This window comes from Thalia democratica, chromosome 4 (assembly GCF_965202585.1).
Source record: "Thalia democratica chromosome 4, ktThaDemo2.hap1.1, whole genome shotgun sequence".
NCBI lineage: Eukaryota > Metazoa > Chordata > Thaliacea > Salpida > Salpidae > Thalia > Thalia democratica.
Window position 1 is genome coordinate 72,351,907 of NC_139168.1, and position 17,901 is coordinate 72,369,807.

The window sequence follows — 17,901 nt, forward strand, 5'->3', positions numbered from 1 at the left end:
CAGCAACTTCAGATTGTGATTGCAACTGGAAAGCGACGCTTAGCAACCATTCATGCGACCCAGTTACCAAGCAGTGCCCATGTAAACCCAATGTGGGGGGTGTTAGATGTGACAGGTGCCTCCCTGGTTACTATGACCTCACTTCTGTCGTTGCTATGCAATCTGATGGATGCAAAAGTTTGTATTGATAATTAATTATTCAGCTAAAAAAAATCAAAAAATAAATTTATTATATTTTGATTAGTGCTTAAAAGTACTAGAATTTTTGTTTTGGAACATTAACAATACTTGATTGACTTAAGATGTTTTTTCTATGTAAATTAGTGCTTTTATTTAAAACACAATAGTACTAAGATATTTAATTTTTTGTTTTTATAGTTAGTTGGAACAAAATACCAGCGGTTTCTAACTGTTGATTTGGTTAACAAAACCGATATAACATGTTTTAAAATGCGTTTTTATTATAGAATGCAACTGCATCAGCCATGGTTCATTGAGGCAAGACTGCAACCAAGTTGACGGTGAATGTAGCTGCATTGAGGGAGTTAGTGGGTTGAAGTGTGATATTTGCAATGACGGAAGTGTTGTTACTGATCAAGGATGCGCTACTGATGAAGGAGGTTTAATATTAGAAAATAAAACAATACTTTAAAAAATCGAAAATAGTTTATTAAAACCAAGTGTTGTTATACCGAAAGTTGTGGATATTTTGTTTACAACATTTAAAGTATGCAACTTTAGTGGACTTATGTTGTACCTTTAAATAAGTTTTTTAAAAATTGTAATCGACCTATAAAACTTTAGTGGTTTAATCAAGTAAAAGTTACCAGGAGTTTTACAAACTCTCTACTACACCTTAGCGGTGATTTTTACGAGACAATCTCAATACTAGAGGTTGATATTGAGTTATTTTCTAGATAAAGACTTATGCAGCGATGTAGTATGCCAAAGAGGAGATCAAACATGCAAAGTTGTTGGAGATGAATTTGACTTAGTTGCTAAATGTGTTTGTATTACCGTAGAAGACTGTAAAAATGAATTTAAAAACTTAGTAAGTAGTTTTTAACTTTTTAAAACTAAAGTATTGAATTTCAAAATCAACACAATTTATAATTTTAAAAGCTTAGTTTACTCTAAATATTTACAGCTTAACAAAAACTTTTTTCAAATATTTTTATTTAAATATCTTAAAATTTATGATCAACTTAGTTAAGTGTAAAAAAGAGCTTACTTATTAGTTCTAAAAGCATATTTTACTCGCGTACTTTTCTGAAATACACTCATAACTTATTTTAAATATAAATATACATAAACTTATGTTTTAGATCTTTGTACATTTAAACTTTTCTTTAATTAGGTATGCGGCACTGATGGTAAAACATATGAAAACGAGTGCATGATGAAAGCGCTCACCTGCCCCCACATTACAATTGGTCATAATGAAGTCACTGTGTTTAAAAACGGACATTGTGACTTCGGTGAAGGTATTTTAAAACTTTCAAGGTTTTAAATTATCAAATTAAATCACACTATATGGGTTTTTATATTAATCTAGTTTTTTTTTGTCTCAGATATTTATTAGTTAGAAGATTAAAGTCATAGTTGGGTTTCCAGCATTTCTCTTTCAACCTTTAAGGATCATACAAATTTACTTTTTACGGTATTTAAAAAAACTTTAAAATCTTTGTTGGAATCAAAGTTTTCTGAACGAATTTTAAAACTACTTACAAAGTAACATACTTTCTCTGAACAACAGAGCTAGAAGGAAGCGGAACAGATGATAATGACGTCATAAATAACAACAACGGCGGTACAACAGACGATGAAGATTTTGAAGGTTCCGCTGAAAATGAGGTCAGTTTCTCAATACTTTTCGATTATTAAGTTAAAGGTTTAGTGATGACTTTTGTTAGCTTTAAAAATTACTTTCAAATCACTTTCAATCTTTTCTCAAAGAAGGTTCTGCTTTTTCAGTACGTTTAAGCTTATGATATCATGTTCTTATGATTATTTTTGTCAGCTTTTTTACGCTAAGGCATTGATGATTTTCGGACCACTTGAAAAATTCCATACAAAGGCTTTTTTAATTTTTAAATAAGAGAAATGGTACAGTACTACTAATTTTGTTACTAGCTTTCTCATACAAATTACAAAAATCAATATTCTTTTTTTTATTTTAATTAATAAAACATAAACAATAGTTTTAGCTTTACCATTGATAATCTTTTCTCAAAGAAGGTTCTGCTTTTTCAGTACGTTTAAGCTTATGATATCATGTTCTTATGATTATTTTTGTCAGCTTTTTTACGCTAAGGCATTGATGATTTTCGGACCACTTAAATAATTTTCATACAAGGGATATTTTTTGTTTTAAAATAAGAGAAATCGTACAATACTGCTAGATTTGTTACTAGCTTCTTCATACAAATGATAAAAATCAATACTCCTTTTTTTCTTTAATCAATAAAACATAAACAATAGTTTTATCTTTACTATTAATAATTAGATTTTCACAACTTTTAAATTAACTGCGATTGAAGTTTTAAAGCATTATAATTTTTTTTTTTTAATTTTCTATCTGTAAGTTTTGGATATAATGATAAAAAAGTGAACTAACAAATATAAAATTGATACCAAACTATTCTGATTGTCGATTTTATTTTAAATATTATCTAAAATCATTTTTTAAAGTGCTTATTTAAGTATATTACCTGAGTTTTAGACTTTGAATAATCTTATAACATTAAGTTTGTTCATGTTAAAGTCTAATTAGATATTTTTTCAGGATACTACATCTGCTCCAGAAAACAGTAAGTTGATTTTGTATGTAACTCTTTATCTTTAAGTCTTTATTTAAAAAAAAAAACTTCAGTTCAAATGTGTTGCTGTTTCAATCTATATACATTGTTAAAATAATGTAGTTATTAAAATAGACAAAATTTTTCAGTCGTTATCTTCAAAGTAATGGGAAATGCTGTTTTGTCGGTGAGAAAAAAATGGAACTACAAAATTGATCTGAAAATAAAAACTTCAAAAAATCACCAGAAATACAAGGAGCACTTTGAAAAAAGGGTTAGTAAAATTCATTTATCTGTGCCTTGAAATCATACATGACTTGATTTGAGTCGATACAAATACTCAACTAGATGTCGTTTTATATAATATTTTTGTTGACTGCTCATTTTTGATTTATTAAAAGATTTTTTAAAAATGAAAATCTGTAACAGAATCTATTGAAAAAATAAGGAACTTTTTTAAACGAAATTTAACATTAAATAAAATCATGTGTTCTTGTAGATTTTATAAACTTAATTTAAAAATTAGAAATTTACCTTTATGAAAGTGATGTTGCAGATATACGACCAGCTGGACCAACCTGCCAACTTGTCAGACAATATTTACTCCGTCGAAATACACGAGTTCGGTAGATCGCCCACTGGTGGTAAGAAAATATCAATCAATTTCCAAGTGAACTTAGTACAGAATATAAGCTATCTCGAAATGGGGGATTATCTGACAGATTACTTTTTACTGCAAGGAGGAACGACTGATGTTTACAAGTTTTATGAGCAAGGTAGCCGAAATGATAGTGATGTTTTGTAATAATTTTTTTTGTTCTTTGAAACCTTTCAATTTTTTATGTTTTCTTAAATTTTTTTTCCTAACGTTATTTTATGATATTTTCTGAAGGACCAAATATTGTTTTGTATAAGGTTAATAGTTTAGATTATTTTGGTTTAAGTACTTTTTTTCTTTTTTAGACTGTTAATAAACACACATTTACACATTTATCATTCATAAAATAATTTTGTATATCTTCTATCAGTGAGTTCTCTTAGTGATCAAAAATTATCCTAGAAAAGATTGAGTAAATTGAGAGAAGACCAAATATTAAAAAAAATTGTGTTGAAAGTAATATATACTAATAAAGTATTGTTTCTCTAAACCTATAGTTTTACTCTGTAAAAAATATATTTTTTTTTAATTTATCATTAAACTTTTCGCTGCTTGTATTTTCTTTGATGCTTTGTTTTAGCTTTGTCATTAATGAACTTTAGACAGTTTTTTTTTTTACAAATATTAATAAAACTGCCTCTTTTACTGAACTTTTACTGAGTTATGTTTTCATTCAGCATATTTTAACTTTTAGAGCTTAATTTGTATTCACTTTTAAATAGATTTAAACTATATTACATACTAAACATTAAAAACCGTGTTTATAATTAACTTTATTATATGTTATTGCATGGTTACAGGCCGATTTGCTTTTTTAATAAAAGGCTTTTTTTAATGTTTATAAAATTGCATTTTGTTCTAGTTAAGCTTTGATAGCGCTGGATAGTAACTTACACTTTTTACTTTTTATCTGTTAGGAGTATTCTTTAACTTAACAGCTAAATTTCAATATTCAAAAATACTTTTGTTTTAGCTTGTTCTACAAAATTCTTTTTGTAAATTTCATGTAAATTTTAAATTTTTAGTTTAACTTTTTTGTTTTACAAAATTACGCTTACAGTTTTTTTTTGTTTGTTTTTGTTACACTTAATAAAATGTATTACATTTATTTTTGATTTTTTTTTTCAACAAAAGAAAAATAAAACTTTAACAAAGTATTTGTTAATTTTTAGTTGTTAGAAATAATAAAAACTATAATAAAATTTTCAAATCTTCAAGTTGTGTAAGTTTTAAGTAAAAACAGTGTCAGACGTTATTTTAAATCTTAATACTTTTATTAAAACATATACCAAGTTAAACGATAAAATGTATAAATTTCAAATCTTGGCTACAAGAAAAAAAATTAAGGTAGCATTAGCAATATAAACGTAATTTTGCAAAATAATTTTGCTATTTACTACATACTAAATTGCCACAACCAAAAAAGCTTTGCCATGCAGTGCTCACACTATCACGAATGTTCACTATCAAAAATAGCAGAACGCAAAAACGTCAAATTGGTTGCTACTTAACTGCATGCAGGGCAAGTTGCTTGTTTACTAATTGCATGTTGCCTAGTAAAATTTTAAACTGCAAGCATTTTAAAGAGCTAAATTTTATTTTAAATCTTAAAATGTAAACTTAATAGACTAAACTTATAACTTGTTGCCTAAACTTTTCTCATAAAACATCCACAAATAATTAAAATAATTTATCTTATATGTCTGTCTATCTCATCGTTTATGAAAACACTGTTTACATTTTAAAAACTAGATATTTTATTAACAGGTTGGACACCAGAATACACTGAAAGTAAGTTTTTTATTTAACTTATAATTTAAATTTTTACAAACCATAATTTAACTTACGCTAACTTACTTTTTATGTGAAATCAAGTAAATTACTAAAAGTGATATAACTAAAACTGAACTATAGTTTTTTTTTTCGAGACTACTAATATATTTATTGATACCAGTAACTAAGCATTCCTTTTATTAAAAGTTTGAACAATATGTTTACCATATTTTAAAGTATCATAAAACTCAATTTTACAAAATTTACAACACTTTATAATTTCTAATGACGCTTGCCGGTCTGTAAAAAAAACAACAAAAAATTTCAGGTTCAATTGTGACGATCCCCTCGTTCAGCGGCAGCTCGTACATTCTCTTCTCTCGTTTTGTGAGTCACGTGACGCGGCAGATGCGGCTGAAGTTCAGCTTCAAGACTTTCGACTTCAACGGGTGGCTGCTTCACCTGACCGACGGTGAATCATCAATCACGTTGTCTGTTGAAAACGGGAGGGTTGTTTACAGGTTTGTTTAGTTTCTGACATAAATACTTTTTGTTTTTTTTTTCGATATTTTTATTGAATAATTAATAATTTCTTAATATAAATTAGACATTTTCTAATACTTAATCTTTCAATACACTGCCTGTTAAGAATGGGAGGGTTGTTTACATGTTTGTGCTACAACTTATAAATTACATTTATGAGTATTTGTTCACTACAGATACTAAGTAATTGAGTTTTTCTTTGGTTGTTTATAGGTTTTTCATAAAATAAAGCTAATAAATTACATTTGTAAGTATTTATTCACTACATATACTGAGTAGTTAAGTTTTTCTTGGGTATTTAAGAATGTTTGTGATAAATTACAACTAATAAAACTATATCGGTAAAACAACTAAAGCTTTTTTATACACAACGTAAACTAGGTACTTTTATTTGTTTGTTGTTACAAATGTTTATTACTATATCATATGTCAGCATAAAAATAATTAGATAAAAATTGAAAAAATAATGTACTTTAAGCAAGCTAACAGAGAAAATTTTGTCTAAAATACCTATTTTTATTGATAACTTTTTACAAAGACATTTTTTATTATTAGTAAAGCTGAATTATTTTCATTCTATAAAGTTAGATACGATAAACCTTCATTTCAACTTTATTTATCTTCACAAAACAATGCAACACTTTGAAATATTTTTGAACAACGTCATTATAATCCTAGGTGTTAATATTATCTCTAAAACAAATATCGGAACGTTTTTATCAGCTTTTAAAAATCTGAATGAAACAATGTTTCTCTGTGAAAAATATTCTAAAACTAGTTTTGATATTTGCAGAAGATTAAGATATGGCAATGTGATATAGTAATATTTATATTAGTTTGCTACGTAAAAATACTTCATTAGACAAAAGGCTTCTGTGTAGGCGTTTAAAATATCCGACGAAAATACCTTAAACATTGTTAATGAAAAATACTTACTACAGGTAAACCTAAAAAGTACATTATGACGCACATATACAAAAGAATGTGTAAAATAAATTTATTGATGTCAACTGCTTTTGAATAATTATTTTTAAGCTTTAAATAGATCAAATTATACTTTACTTCAGTATATATGTTGTTCTATAGTTTTTGATGATGTCATAAAAAACATAATAGAAATAATATTCATTTGAAAAGAACTTCGTTTTTTATAGACATAAAACCATTTTTTTTTGTAAAATAGAAAAAATATTCTATTATACATGAACAATAGTGTTTGATTATTGATATTAGTTACTTTAAGTTTTACTAAGTTGTAATCGTATACAAAAAATCAATGTTAGGAAAATAATAAAAGCGAAAAAACATACTACTATACAACTTTAACTTTCCTTAGAATATAGAACTGTTTTAAAACCAAATTATGAAGAGTTAATTCCAGACATCTAATCAGTTATCTATCAACAAACTCTTATCAGTCCTTCCACAAAAACTTAAACTTTAAACTTTAGTTACATAACAACAGCTTAATACTTGTTGATACGTGATAAAAGATATTAACAACAGAATTGTTGATCAACACATTTGTTTAATTTCAAACAAACAGGCAAAATAGTTTTGGTTTTGTTCACATTTTGTTTTACAAAATTAATTTTGTCGTAATTGTAATGAAAATTTATAGTTTATTGTATACTTATATAATATACAGATAGTTGTTTCCGATATATCATATTTTTATTTTCTTAAAACACGTCTAAACAATAAACCAACAGATACGTCATAGGAGCAACAGAAATCATTTTGAGAAGCGATGTTTTTGCATCTGATGGGAACTGGCATATAGTTTGCACGACTCTCAACAGGAGAGATGTTTTACTGCAAGTAAGCATTGTTGTATTTCTGTAGAATAAGAAAACAACTGTTATATGGCTAAACTATTACAACAGTATAAATAAGCTGTGAAAATTTTACTGAGGAAAACAATTTAAGAAGTGGTAGTAAATGTCTAAAGAAGCTTTGTATTTATAAACTAAAAGATATTTTGTTCAATTTTTAAAACTAACGTTTAAAAAAGTGTATATGATTATGTCTGTTTGTAGTTTTTATCTAAATATTAAGTATTTTTTCTACTAAGAAATTAATAGTTTCAAAAATATATTCAGTGAAATAAAAGAAAAAATAAACAATTTATTTTACAAGGAAACATTTTTTAGGTATTTTTTAACATTAAAAATATATTTTTTACAGTTATTTAATATAGAGTTCACAAGTTATTTATGTATGATGTAACCAAAATTTGTTCGATACAAAAGTATACTTAGGGTATATTTAATGTTTTACAATGCTCATCGTTCTTAACTGTAGTTTGAAATTAAATTATATATTTCGGTTAACCATACTTGTATGCGCTTCATAAGTATGAATAAATGTAAAACAGTTTTGTTATGTAAAGCAAGTAAATTGGATACTCTTTTGAAAGCAATTAAAGTAACAATGTTTAGAATTTTAACACTTTATACACACATATTTCAAATTAAAATATAATTAGTTTAACAATATTTTAAAAACTTTCTAAGTCCTTTAAAAAACAAGTTTAACACAAGTTTTTAAGTTTTAGAATTTATAAGTTTTTTCTTTCAAAATTTATTTTACAAACTAAGTTTCGGTCAAAGACCTCGCCAGTGCTTAAATAAATCTTATTCAAATAGAATCTATTTTAGAATTTTAGAATTTATGAGTCATTTAAAAAAATATTAGACATGATAAAAAAGTACAGATAAAGATTATTTATATACTACTTCTAAGGTTTAACTAAGAACCTTAAAGTAAAAAATTTAAGATATTTTAAATATTAAAATACTTTAAAAAAAAACAGCAAAATTAAAAGACAGCTTTAATAAGTTAACTAAAACTTTTAAATAAATTATTAATCCCAATTAACCAAAGATTAAATTAAGAAATAAATACCATTCAAAGGTAGACGAAGAAACAAAGAAGACAGGTATTCTTCCATTCGGAGTGATGGGGTTGTATTTGGAGTGCAAACTTTATCTGGGAGGAGTCGAAAAATCACTGGAAGAAGAGTCAGTTTTCTTTGTTTATGTATGATCTCTTTCGTAAAATACGTAAAATATTCAATTCAAATGCGCATAAAATTTGTACTTTAAAACATAAGAACTATTAAAGTAATTGATAAATTTTAATGAAAAATGTACATAGCACTGTTTTAAAGCAATGCTAGTTACTAGATTTAAATAATTTTGTTAGAACAGTAAATATTGTACAGAATAGTTATTGTATAGTTAAAATATAGTTTATATTTGTAGCAGAATCTAAAAAGTGCATTTAACTATTAATGTCATTTTAGTTTTTTAAGTAACACTTTTTATTTTCTATTTATGTACGAACATATTCTTAAACTGTCGTAAAAACTTTGGTCATCAGTGTTAAAAAAAAGCTTCAAAGCTATAAGAAAAAAATTTAAAACTCAACTGATATAACGTCTACAACTCAGACTATTTATTTTTATTCATTTAAAAATTCAGTAATAAACTTTATATTTACAAACAAAAGTAAACTTACTATACACATTTTTTAACTATCAAAAAAACTGTCAAGTACTTAAAAACACCCAAACACGTTTATACCTAATTCTAAAACAAAATATAATTATTGTATGTCTATTTTTCATTAAAACCGATATAACACAAAACTAGATATAACACAAAAAAAAACATGCGCTTTTAAAATTGCTACATAGAAACTGACATGAAAATAAGTTTACGAACACGAAAATAAAAAAAAGAAAAAAGACATTTTCTCACTTTGTCTTGAATGGAGGGTTATTGTTCGCTCATCTGAAATCATGACGTAATTGTTATCCATCATTTAGATGTTTTTGATATTTTGGCGGTTTTTATTTTACAAGCTATGAATCATCAAATTACTTCGATAATTTTACTGCAAGTTTTGAACTATCAATCACGAAAAAAGGCAACTTTAGCATTACAGAGTATATATTATTTTGTAATAACTAATATTGACTGATTTCAATACTTTTCGCAGTGTTTGTTTTATAACCTATAAATTTAAAAAATGACAAAGTTTTTTTGATATTTTTGGTTTAAGTTTAAAAATTTAAATCATAAAAATTAAAACTTTGATGTTAATTTTTATCAATTTCAATTGTAGTAATTAGTCTTGACTCACTGTTTAATGTTTAGGCCACCTATAATAAGTAAAATAAAATAATTAGTTTTTCTATATTATACAAAAAATGTTTTTGCTATAACTAGCATAATAGTTTCCATTGTTTATTTAGTGTAATAAACATGATTTTAAACTAAATAATTGTATTAACTTTATAGTGAGTTATAGTTCCAATAAAGAGCTCAACTGAAAACGAGCAAGTAATCATTAATTAAACAATTTTAGACTAAGAGTTTTATTCAACAAGGTGTTTCATGCAAACGCAATGATCACGATTAAAAACTCTATAAAGTAAAATAGACAAAGCTATATATACTAAACAATACTAATCAACACTAATTATATTCTTATTACAACTGAGTAAATTAATTTAAATGAGCTTGCAAAACTGACAAAAAGATTCCAAAATGCTTAATGGCCAACTAAGTAAAAGGAAGTTTATAAGTATATTACATTCGTGCCTGCATTTTTATTTTATTTTTATTTTATTTTTATTGTATTGTTGTTGTATTTGTGTTCTCTAGTTACTTATTTATTTATTCATCTATTTTGTACGTTTCCAATAGGTTTTTTTCTTAATTGGCCATTAAGCATTTTGGAATTTTTTTGTCAATTTGGCAAGCTCATTTAAATAAAATTACTCAGTTGTAATGAGAATATAGTTAGTGTTGATTCGTGTTGTTTAGTATATATAGCTTTGTCTATCTTACTTTGTAGAGTTTTTAATCGTGATCATTGCGTTTGCATGAAACACCGTGTTGAATAAAACTCTCAATCTAAAAGTGTCTAATTAATATTTAAACTTTATATAAATGTTTTTTTTATTTGTTAAAAACCTAGTATCATGACGTTGTAATATTAATCACCGATTTTGTAAAGGATTTAGCTTGTTTAGATATGTAAAACTAAATAATGTTATAATAAAGTATGTATTACTTTGATGTGTAAGCAAAAATTTGATAAAAGCTAATCTTTACTGAGTGTTTATTGTTTAGGCCACACAAACGTTTTAAAAGTGAATGTTTTGCTTTCATCTACCTTTTACGTGTGTTCTTTTTATACTTGGTTTCATATGCGGTTTGAAGTTAAATGAAAAGCTTAACAAATTGCATTTTTGTTATAAAAAATCTACATAATCTATCTAGTACGTGTAGTTTATCATAAAATTTATTTTATTTGGTTTTTTACTTCAATACATTTAAAAGACTGAAAGCTTTACTGTATTATATTAAAAGCTTTATATCTTAATTAAATGATTGTTCAATTGCATTTACCCAGTGCCCACCCAAGAAGTATGCTTTAAAGATAATCTTAATATTCTTTAATATTTTATTTTGAAGTTTTAGGCCGTATACTTAAACCACTGTAACTTAAATATTATGCAAAGTTCAGCTACGAATTGAGATTTACAACGTTTTATATATTTTTACAATTGTATATATTTTTTTATACTTAAATTTAAAGCATTGCTCAGTTTAAGGGTTTAATAAAACTAAAATTTTAATTACTTTTAGACTATTATATTTTCTAATACGTTATTTGGGATTTGAATTACCCAAATGATAACAATAAACTAAAGTTTCTAAAATACTGTTTATGTTTCTCAATACTAAATTAATCCATGTTTTACAAAACTAACTATTTATTTACTTATAGCAGTTGTAATTGTAGTAAGTTTCACTAAACAAAAATTATTTAAAAGTCAAAAAACAGTTTTTGATATCTTACAAGTATTTTAAATTACTTTAAAACATAGTTTTGCTACACAATATTTTTTGTGGCCTTCTAGCATAACTAATTTTTATCAATCAATATTTGTACTTTACTAATATTTTTTTCCAGACTATCCAGTATAACGGGAGTTTGCAAAGGGCTGACGGGATGCATTGATGACGTCACAATATACAAAGGAAGGATGCAAGTTAAGACGAATTTCGAAAATGCAGATGTTATCCACAGGTCGGTTCGAAATATTTAAAATTAGCACCATATTTTGTTGTAAAATGTTTAAACATAAATGCAAGTTAATACCAGTTACGAAAATGCAGACATTTTTTACAGTTTTTTATGAGAATATTTGCATTTCATCAGCGCAATATACAGTTTATAATTTTTGAGTGTAAGTGAAAGTCGATACAATAAATAATAAAATGCAGATGTTGTTCACAGATTGTTTTGTTTAATTAGCGTCTACAAACTATTATAAAAATTTTACTGCTCGTGTGAGTGAAATCAAGTTATTACAATACAGAATATTAAGCAAAGACTATTTGTTTTGTTTTTTTAATATACACATTTAAAATGCTTTTTTTAACAACAATTCAACATAGCACAAGCTCAAAAATGAGCAGGTTGATTCTACAAACTTTTGTAATACTATGTACGAGAGTGATTTTAATGCTTAAAGTTCTTAAAGTATTTAAATGTTAAAAGATCTTTTGTAAGTAAAATTTTTATTTGTTTTGTTTTTATTTTTCTTAAAATTTTCAACAAACACTTTAAATGCCTTGTATAGTAAATTCTAAATTAAAACCAATCATTTTTTTTATTAATAAAAGCAATATTTAAAACATTTATTTGAATTTTGTTATTTGTTAAATTTACTTTTTTAGTTATCTATTAGATTTATCGTTAATTAAAAATATAGAGGTAACATACGAAAAAATTTTTGTTTTCTAAACACTAAATTTTTCAATCTATTACGTGTTTGTTTTACGAAAAGATACTTAACTCAAATAGATTTAAAAGTTCAACGTTGTTATTTTTCAGAGTAACAATCTTTAAATACGTTTAAGCTCAACTTAGTACAAAATTGCATCACGTTTTTACAGTTGAAAGCTGTAATTGTACAAAACACATAACTTATGTTTCAAGCAAAACAACAAAAAATGGTGTCTTCTCACAGAATTTTATACACTAAAAATACTTCTTAAGAAACTGCTCAAATGCTAAACTCTAGAGACTTAAGTTTATAAACTGTTTTGCTCGTAAATTAAAATTTCTAAAATATCATAGTTGAAAACTTTAATTTGTTGAAAATTTTTTGATTTAAAGTTTTTATTTTTTGATTTTAACACCTTAACATTTAAAATATGTTAACTCTTGTCGCATCTAAAGTTCAACCTATTGTTTTTGCTTTTTAACTTTAATTGTCAACAAACTTTGATAAATTAGAAACGTTGCATTTTAGTAATCAGTTTATTTTTTAAGCTAAAACACTTCTCTAACTACTTTAGTTCCAGCTCGTCATAATTATTTTTAAAAAAAGTTGTCTTTAAATTAGTAAAATGTAGATGAATTTTTTCTTAAGTATATGACACATATTACAGAATAAGCGATTGCCGCTCGAAACATCCATGCAATCCAAATCCATGCCATCAAGAAGCGGACTGTTATGTGAAAGAAAACAGTGGCACAGATCTGATCGGTGAAGATAATAATGATTCAGATCTGACCGGTGAAAAGTTCAGTAGTTACTGCAAATGCGACAAGTGTCATACAGGTTTGATTTAATAGTTTTCGTGGCTAACACATTTACATAAAAAATGATGGTATATTTAAACTTTTAAAAAATGTTTTGATAAATTCATATTGCTTTGTAATTTATCTTTTAAACACATTTAATTAAGGATTTAAAAACTTTTTTTTTTTTAAATTAAAACCTTAGACTTGTTTAGTTGTATATAAAGTAGTAAAATAACTTAATACTCATCAACTAAGAATCTTTAAATACATTTCAAGCAGTGAGTATCAAAATATATTTATTTAAAAATTAAACCAAGTATGAAATAACAAAATCGTTATACCAGGTGAATATTGTGAAGAATCTACTAATCTTCCAAATCCATGTCTGTCGAGTCCCTGTTCTTCAGATAAAATTTGCAGATCCAAAAGACACAACTCCACGTTTGAATGTTTATGCTTGGACGACCACGGTGACGAAATTGACTGTTTTAAATTAGGTTTGAATTTTTATTCACTTTATATCAGGCTTGATATGTTTTATTTAGTAAAAGTTTGGTATGTATGAATGTAATTAATATATTCTTTTTGAAAGTTGAGACGGTGCTTAAGAATATGTTTTTACTTAAGCTATTTTTTAAAGACAAAACTGTATTTTACTCAAAACCTTTGTAATTAAGTAAATTTGTTATAAGTTTAGATATGTTTTACTTTAAGTTTAAAAAGATAAAACTTTAATCTGTAAAGTAACTGATAACATTCGAACAGAGTCTCAAAGAACTATGCCAAAGCTCAATGGTACATCGTCTATTGAAATAAATCTTAAAACATTAAATTTGTACGAGATTACAACTATAAGCTTCGTCTTCAAAACATTAAAAAGTGATGGTAAGTCTATTCACGAAAACATTTTGTTTATACATGAACTTTGATTATAACATACAAGTAGTTTTAACCAGTTATATGAAAAACTTAAAAAAAGAGCATTGCAATTTTTTTCCATAATATTACATCATACCCTTTTATTTATAAAGCTACTTATATAGGTTATAATTAAGATTATCTTTATTTTTTAGGTTTAATATTGTTCAACGGAAACAACGATTCTTCCACAAAAATATTTATTGAAAACGGAACTTTAAATATAGAAACTGGCGATAATACAGACATTTATACTTACAAGTGAGAAAATTTGTATACAGTTTGAGCTTATCTGATTTAACAGTAACGCGTATTTATTTGAAACGATATTTAAGTATATCTTTTGAGATCTACGTACGTATATGTTTAGTTAAACTTTACTACAAAACAATAAACTTCAGTATTAACATTTCATAGAGGCTTTACAAACATTTAGATATAGACAAACTGGTGATTATATTCGAATTTTTGTATGAGTAAAGTTTGAATTAATGCTTTCTACAGTAATTTACTTGACCACACATACCGCTTAAAGTCTTTTAAATTCCTTTTGTACAAAGTTTAATTGAAGTAAGTTACGTAAGCAAAAAACAGACAAAACCTGTTTTGTATCACTAAAAAAGGTTTTTAATTTCCGATTTTTAATCATAAATATTATGTCCTATATCTATACAAAAAAAATTGTTGTAATTAACAAATTGTGTACTTAATGCAGTCTGAACAAATTAAAAATAAATCATAAGTTACGATATGTATGTTGAAGTTTAATGTTTAATAACGTCACTTAAATAATAGCTTAAAAAATACTTGTTAGCAAAAGAATGTTCTAACTTTTAAATTAGTTATTTAAAACAGATCGCAAAACAAAATAAAAACTGACTATTGGAACGATTTAGAGATAGTAACAAGCCAAACTGAAACTTTTGTTTTATTAAACAATGAACAGATTGACAAATTTAATAAGAAGGTTATTAACTATCATGTGATAACTTATTTAGTTTAAGCTTGGCTATGTAATCAAACTTATTCAATAACCAAATAAAAATTCTAACAACGTGTAAGTAAAAGCTTTTTGTATAACAATTTTCGAACGAAAATAACAACGTATTTAAGACAAAACAGTTTTAAAGTTTAGAAACCTCAAGTTGTTCTACTAATCTATAATTACTAACTTATCTTTTGATATTTCAGATAAAACTGAACAAAAACTTTCCGTTGTACGCCGGAAGTGTAAAAAATATTACGTCACAAGGCAACGTTCCAAACTTTATTGGAACTTTTCAAAAAGTTAGTTTGATCGTAGTAAATTAGTATTCATTAAAAGTTCAATATTAAACGAGCTTTAAAGTTGAAACTAAGGTTATCATAAGAGCTATAACTGAATAATCTGTTTCTACTTTTTTATACGTCTGATAAACTTATTTATGTCATATATTTATGATAGATCAAACAACAACAAAGCAAACTATATTTAACAATTTTTGGTCTGTTATCTTCTTTTAATTATAATCATATTTAACGCAGTTGACAATCAACAACATGAATATGTTCCAACCAAACTTGATGAAGATGACAAATATAAAGTCTGATGAAAACTCCCCGTGCAAACAAGGAACCTGCAGGAACCAAGCAAAGTGTTTCAGTTACCACGAAGAGTTTTATTGCGAGTGTCCAGAAGGTTTCACTGGTGTCAATTGCGATCAAGGTAAATCAAACAGTTTTTACTGATAGTAAATTTAAACGAAACATGATTTATAAATTAAAAACTTTTATAGAAATGAACAGTTCTGCATTTTATTTTGACGGAAGTTCACCAGCATTGCAAAACATTAATTTTGATGAAAGGTTTTTGTTTAAATTTAATTTTTAAACTGTAAATATATGAAAATTTCTAAAACTAAGTAGATTCAGATACTAAAATGAGTGTTATTATCAATTCTGTATTACAGACTTTTGATTAAAATTGTAATGTGAAGCTTTTAAGTAAGTGTCAATAAAACTAAATACAATGTTTGTTACTATATTTCAATTTTAACCATTCAGTTTTATTATTAAAAACATAAAGTATTTTAAACACAACAAAAACTTGATTGTATACAAACTTCAAAAAAACTAAAACAACAACAACAGTTCACCATTTGCATTCAAGCAACTGAAAATAAAATTCAAAATAAAAGAGCTTCAAGGAGTTTTGGCAAAAATAAAAATGTCGTTAGATAATGATCACAATTCATCTCTTGCAATTGGTGTTAATGAAGAAATTCAAGTTTATGTTAAGATGACAAATAAAAACCAAACCAAGTTGATAAAATCAAGGAACACAGTCAAACTGAATGAAAAATGGAACAACTTAAACATAAAAGTGTAAGTAGAAGTGAAACAATAACACTACTTAATAAGTTTGATTAAAATGATTTTTTTAAATAAACTTATAAGCTTTGGTGTATTGAATTTTTGTTTAGTGTTAAAGTAAAATAATTGTATTATTAGTAACTTATTTTTAGATGGGATAACCTTGTTGTATTAAGTTTGAATGACGACCAACCCACTTACTTGTCAAATTTTAATGGAAAATACTCAAAAATCAAGTTTAACAACCAATTGATAATTGGTAAGTTTTATTTAGTTATATTGAGTAAACAACTGATAAACAACGTTTCGAATATTTTTTAATTAATTCTTCACAAAGTTTTTACTACTGTATATTTAGGTATAGTAAATTTTAAGTAATTTTATCTTTTCAGTTGTTTAGTAGAAACTTAAAATGTTTTTTGTTACAAAAATTAAAAACGTTAAATGAAAAAAAAGTTGAAACTTCTACCCATCATAATCTAAAATTTGTTACAAAATGTAAATAGAATAAATACTCTGTCATTACTCTATATATAACATAAACAAATATAATTTTAACTTAGGTGGCGAGAACTCAAACCAGGTTACAATATCAAATAACTTTGTTGGATGCATCTGTGAGTTTGTCCTTGGTCTGACAAAAGTCAAACTCAATGAATTGAAAGACATTCAGAATAATAACAGTTATGATCTCTGCAAAAACAATGACTTCAACTCCTGAAAATAAAACTAAATATTTTATAATGAAGCTCCACTTTTAAATAATAATGTTTGAACAGTTTTTCACAAAAAAAAAGCTTTTGAAACTGCCAATTTATATTATGCCATATTTTATTATTTATTAATCTTGTTTTATTTTTACACTTTGACCGTACTTCATAACCTTTTTATACAATTTTAAAACAAAAACCTACGTTTTTTATATTTCAAAACAGAAAACTTTACTTTTTTAAATTTTCAATTTAAATTGTACCTCAATTAAATGCTACCTAATTTTGTTTGTGTTTACGACTGAAGATACTTCACTGTAATAACGATACAGCATAAAAATTTTTAAATTTTTACAAGTTACCAAAGCCTTTTTGCCTGATTTTTTTTTTTTTTATTGTATATTATTTCAACTATACAAACATTTAAGTCCCAGTTGCCTATATTTTGTAAAATTATTTATTTTTTTTTAATATTTGACATTAAATATTTTTGTGTTTAGAGTCTACTTTTTTAAATTTAGTTATTCACCATACT

The 17,901-nt window shown here is 25.5% G+C and overlaps 1 protein-coding gene across 1 annotated transcript in view; it reads left to right on the forward strand.

The window, feature by feature from the left end:
• The window catches only part of LOC145833631 (agrin-like), a 40,751-nt gene extending 23,374 nt beyond the window's left edge, over positions 1-17,377 (forward strand). Inside the window, exons 20-43 of the mRNA XM_082940778.1 lie at positions 4-177; positions 468-620; positions 918-1,051; positions 1,358-1,484; positions 1,757-1,854; positions 2,786-2,810; positions 2,948-3,072; positions 3,355-3,574; positions 5,224-5,247; positions 5,558-5,750; positions 7,485-7,593; positions 8,689-8,795; positions 11,764-11,880; positions 13,251-13,423; positions 13,731-13,883; positions 14,152-14,271; positions 14,460-14,565; positions 15,160-15,271; positions 15,496-15,591; positions 15,829-16,009; positions 16,080-16,149; positions 16,435-16,668; positions 16,809-16,915; positions 17,220-17,377. Of these exons, the coding sequence (XP_082796904.1) occupies positions 4-177; positions 468-620; positions 918-1,051; positions 1,358-1,484; positions 1,757-1,854; positions 2,786-2,810; positions 2,948-3,072; positions 3,355-3,574; positions 5,224-5,247; positions 5,558-5,750; positions 7,485-7,593; positions 8,689-8,795; positions 11,764-11,880; positions 13,251-13,423; positions 13,731-13,883; positions 14,152-14,271; positions 14,460-14,565; positions 15,160-15,271; positions 15,496-15,591; positions 15,829-16,009; positions 16,080-16,149; positions 16,435-16,668; positions 16,809-16,915; positions 17,220-17,377 (3,116 nt within the window). The remainder of the gene's footprint in view (positions 1-3; positions 178-467; positions 621-917; positions 1,052-1,357; positions 1,485-1,756; positions 1,855-2,785; positions 2,811-2,947; positions 3,073-3,354; positions 3,575-5,223; positions 5,248-5,557; positions 5,751-7,484; positions 7,594-8,688; positions 8,796-11,763; positions 11,881-13,250; positions 13,424-13,730; positions 13,884-14,151; positions 14,272-14,459; positions 14,566-15,159; positions 15,272-15,495; positions 15,592-15,828; positions 16,010-16,079; positions 16,150-16,434; positions 16,669-16,808; positions 16,916-17,219) is intronic.
• The last annotated feature ends 524 nt before the right edge of the window (positions 17,378-17,901 follow it).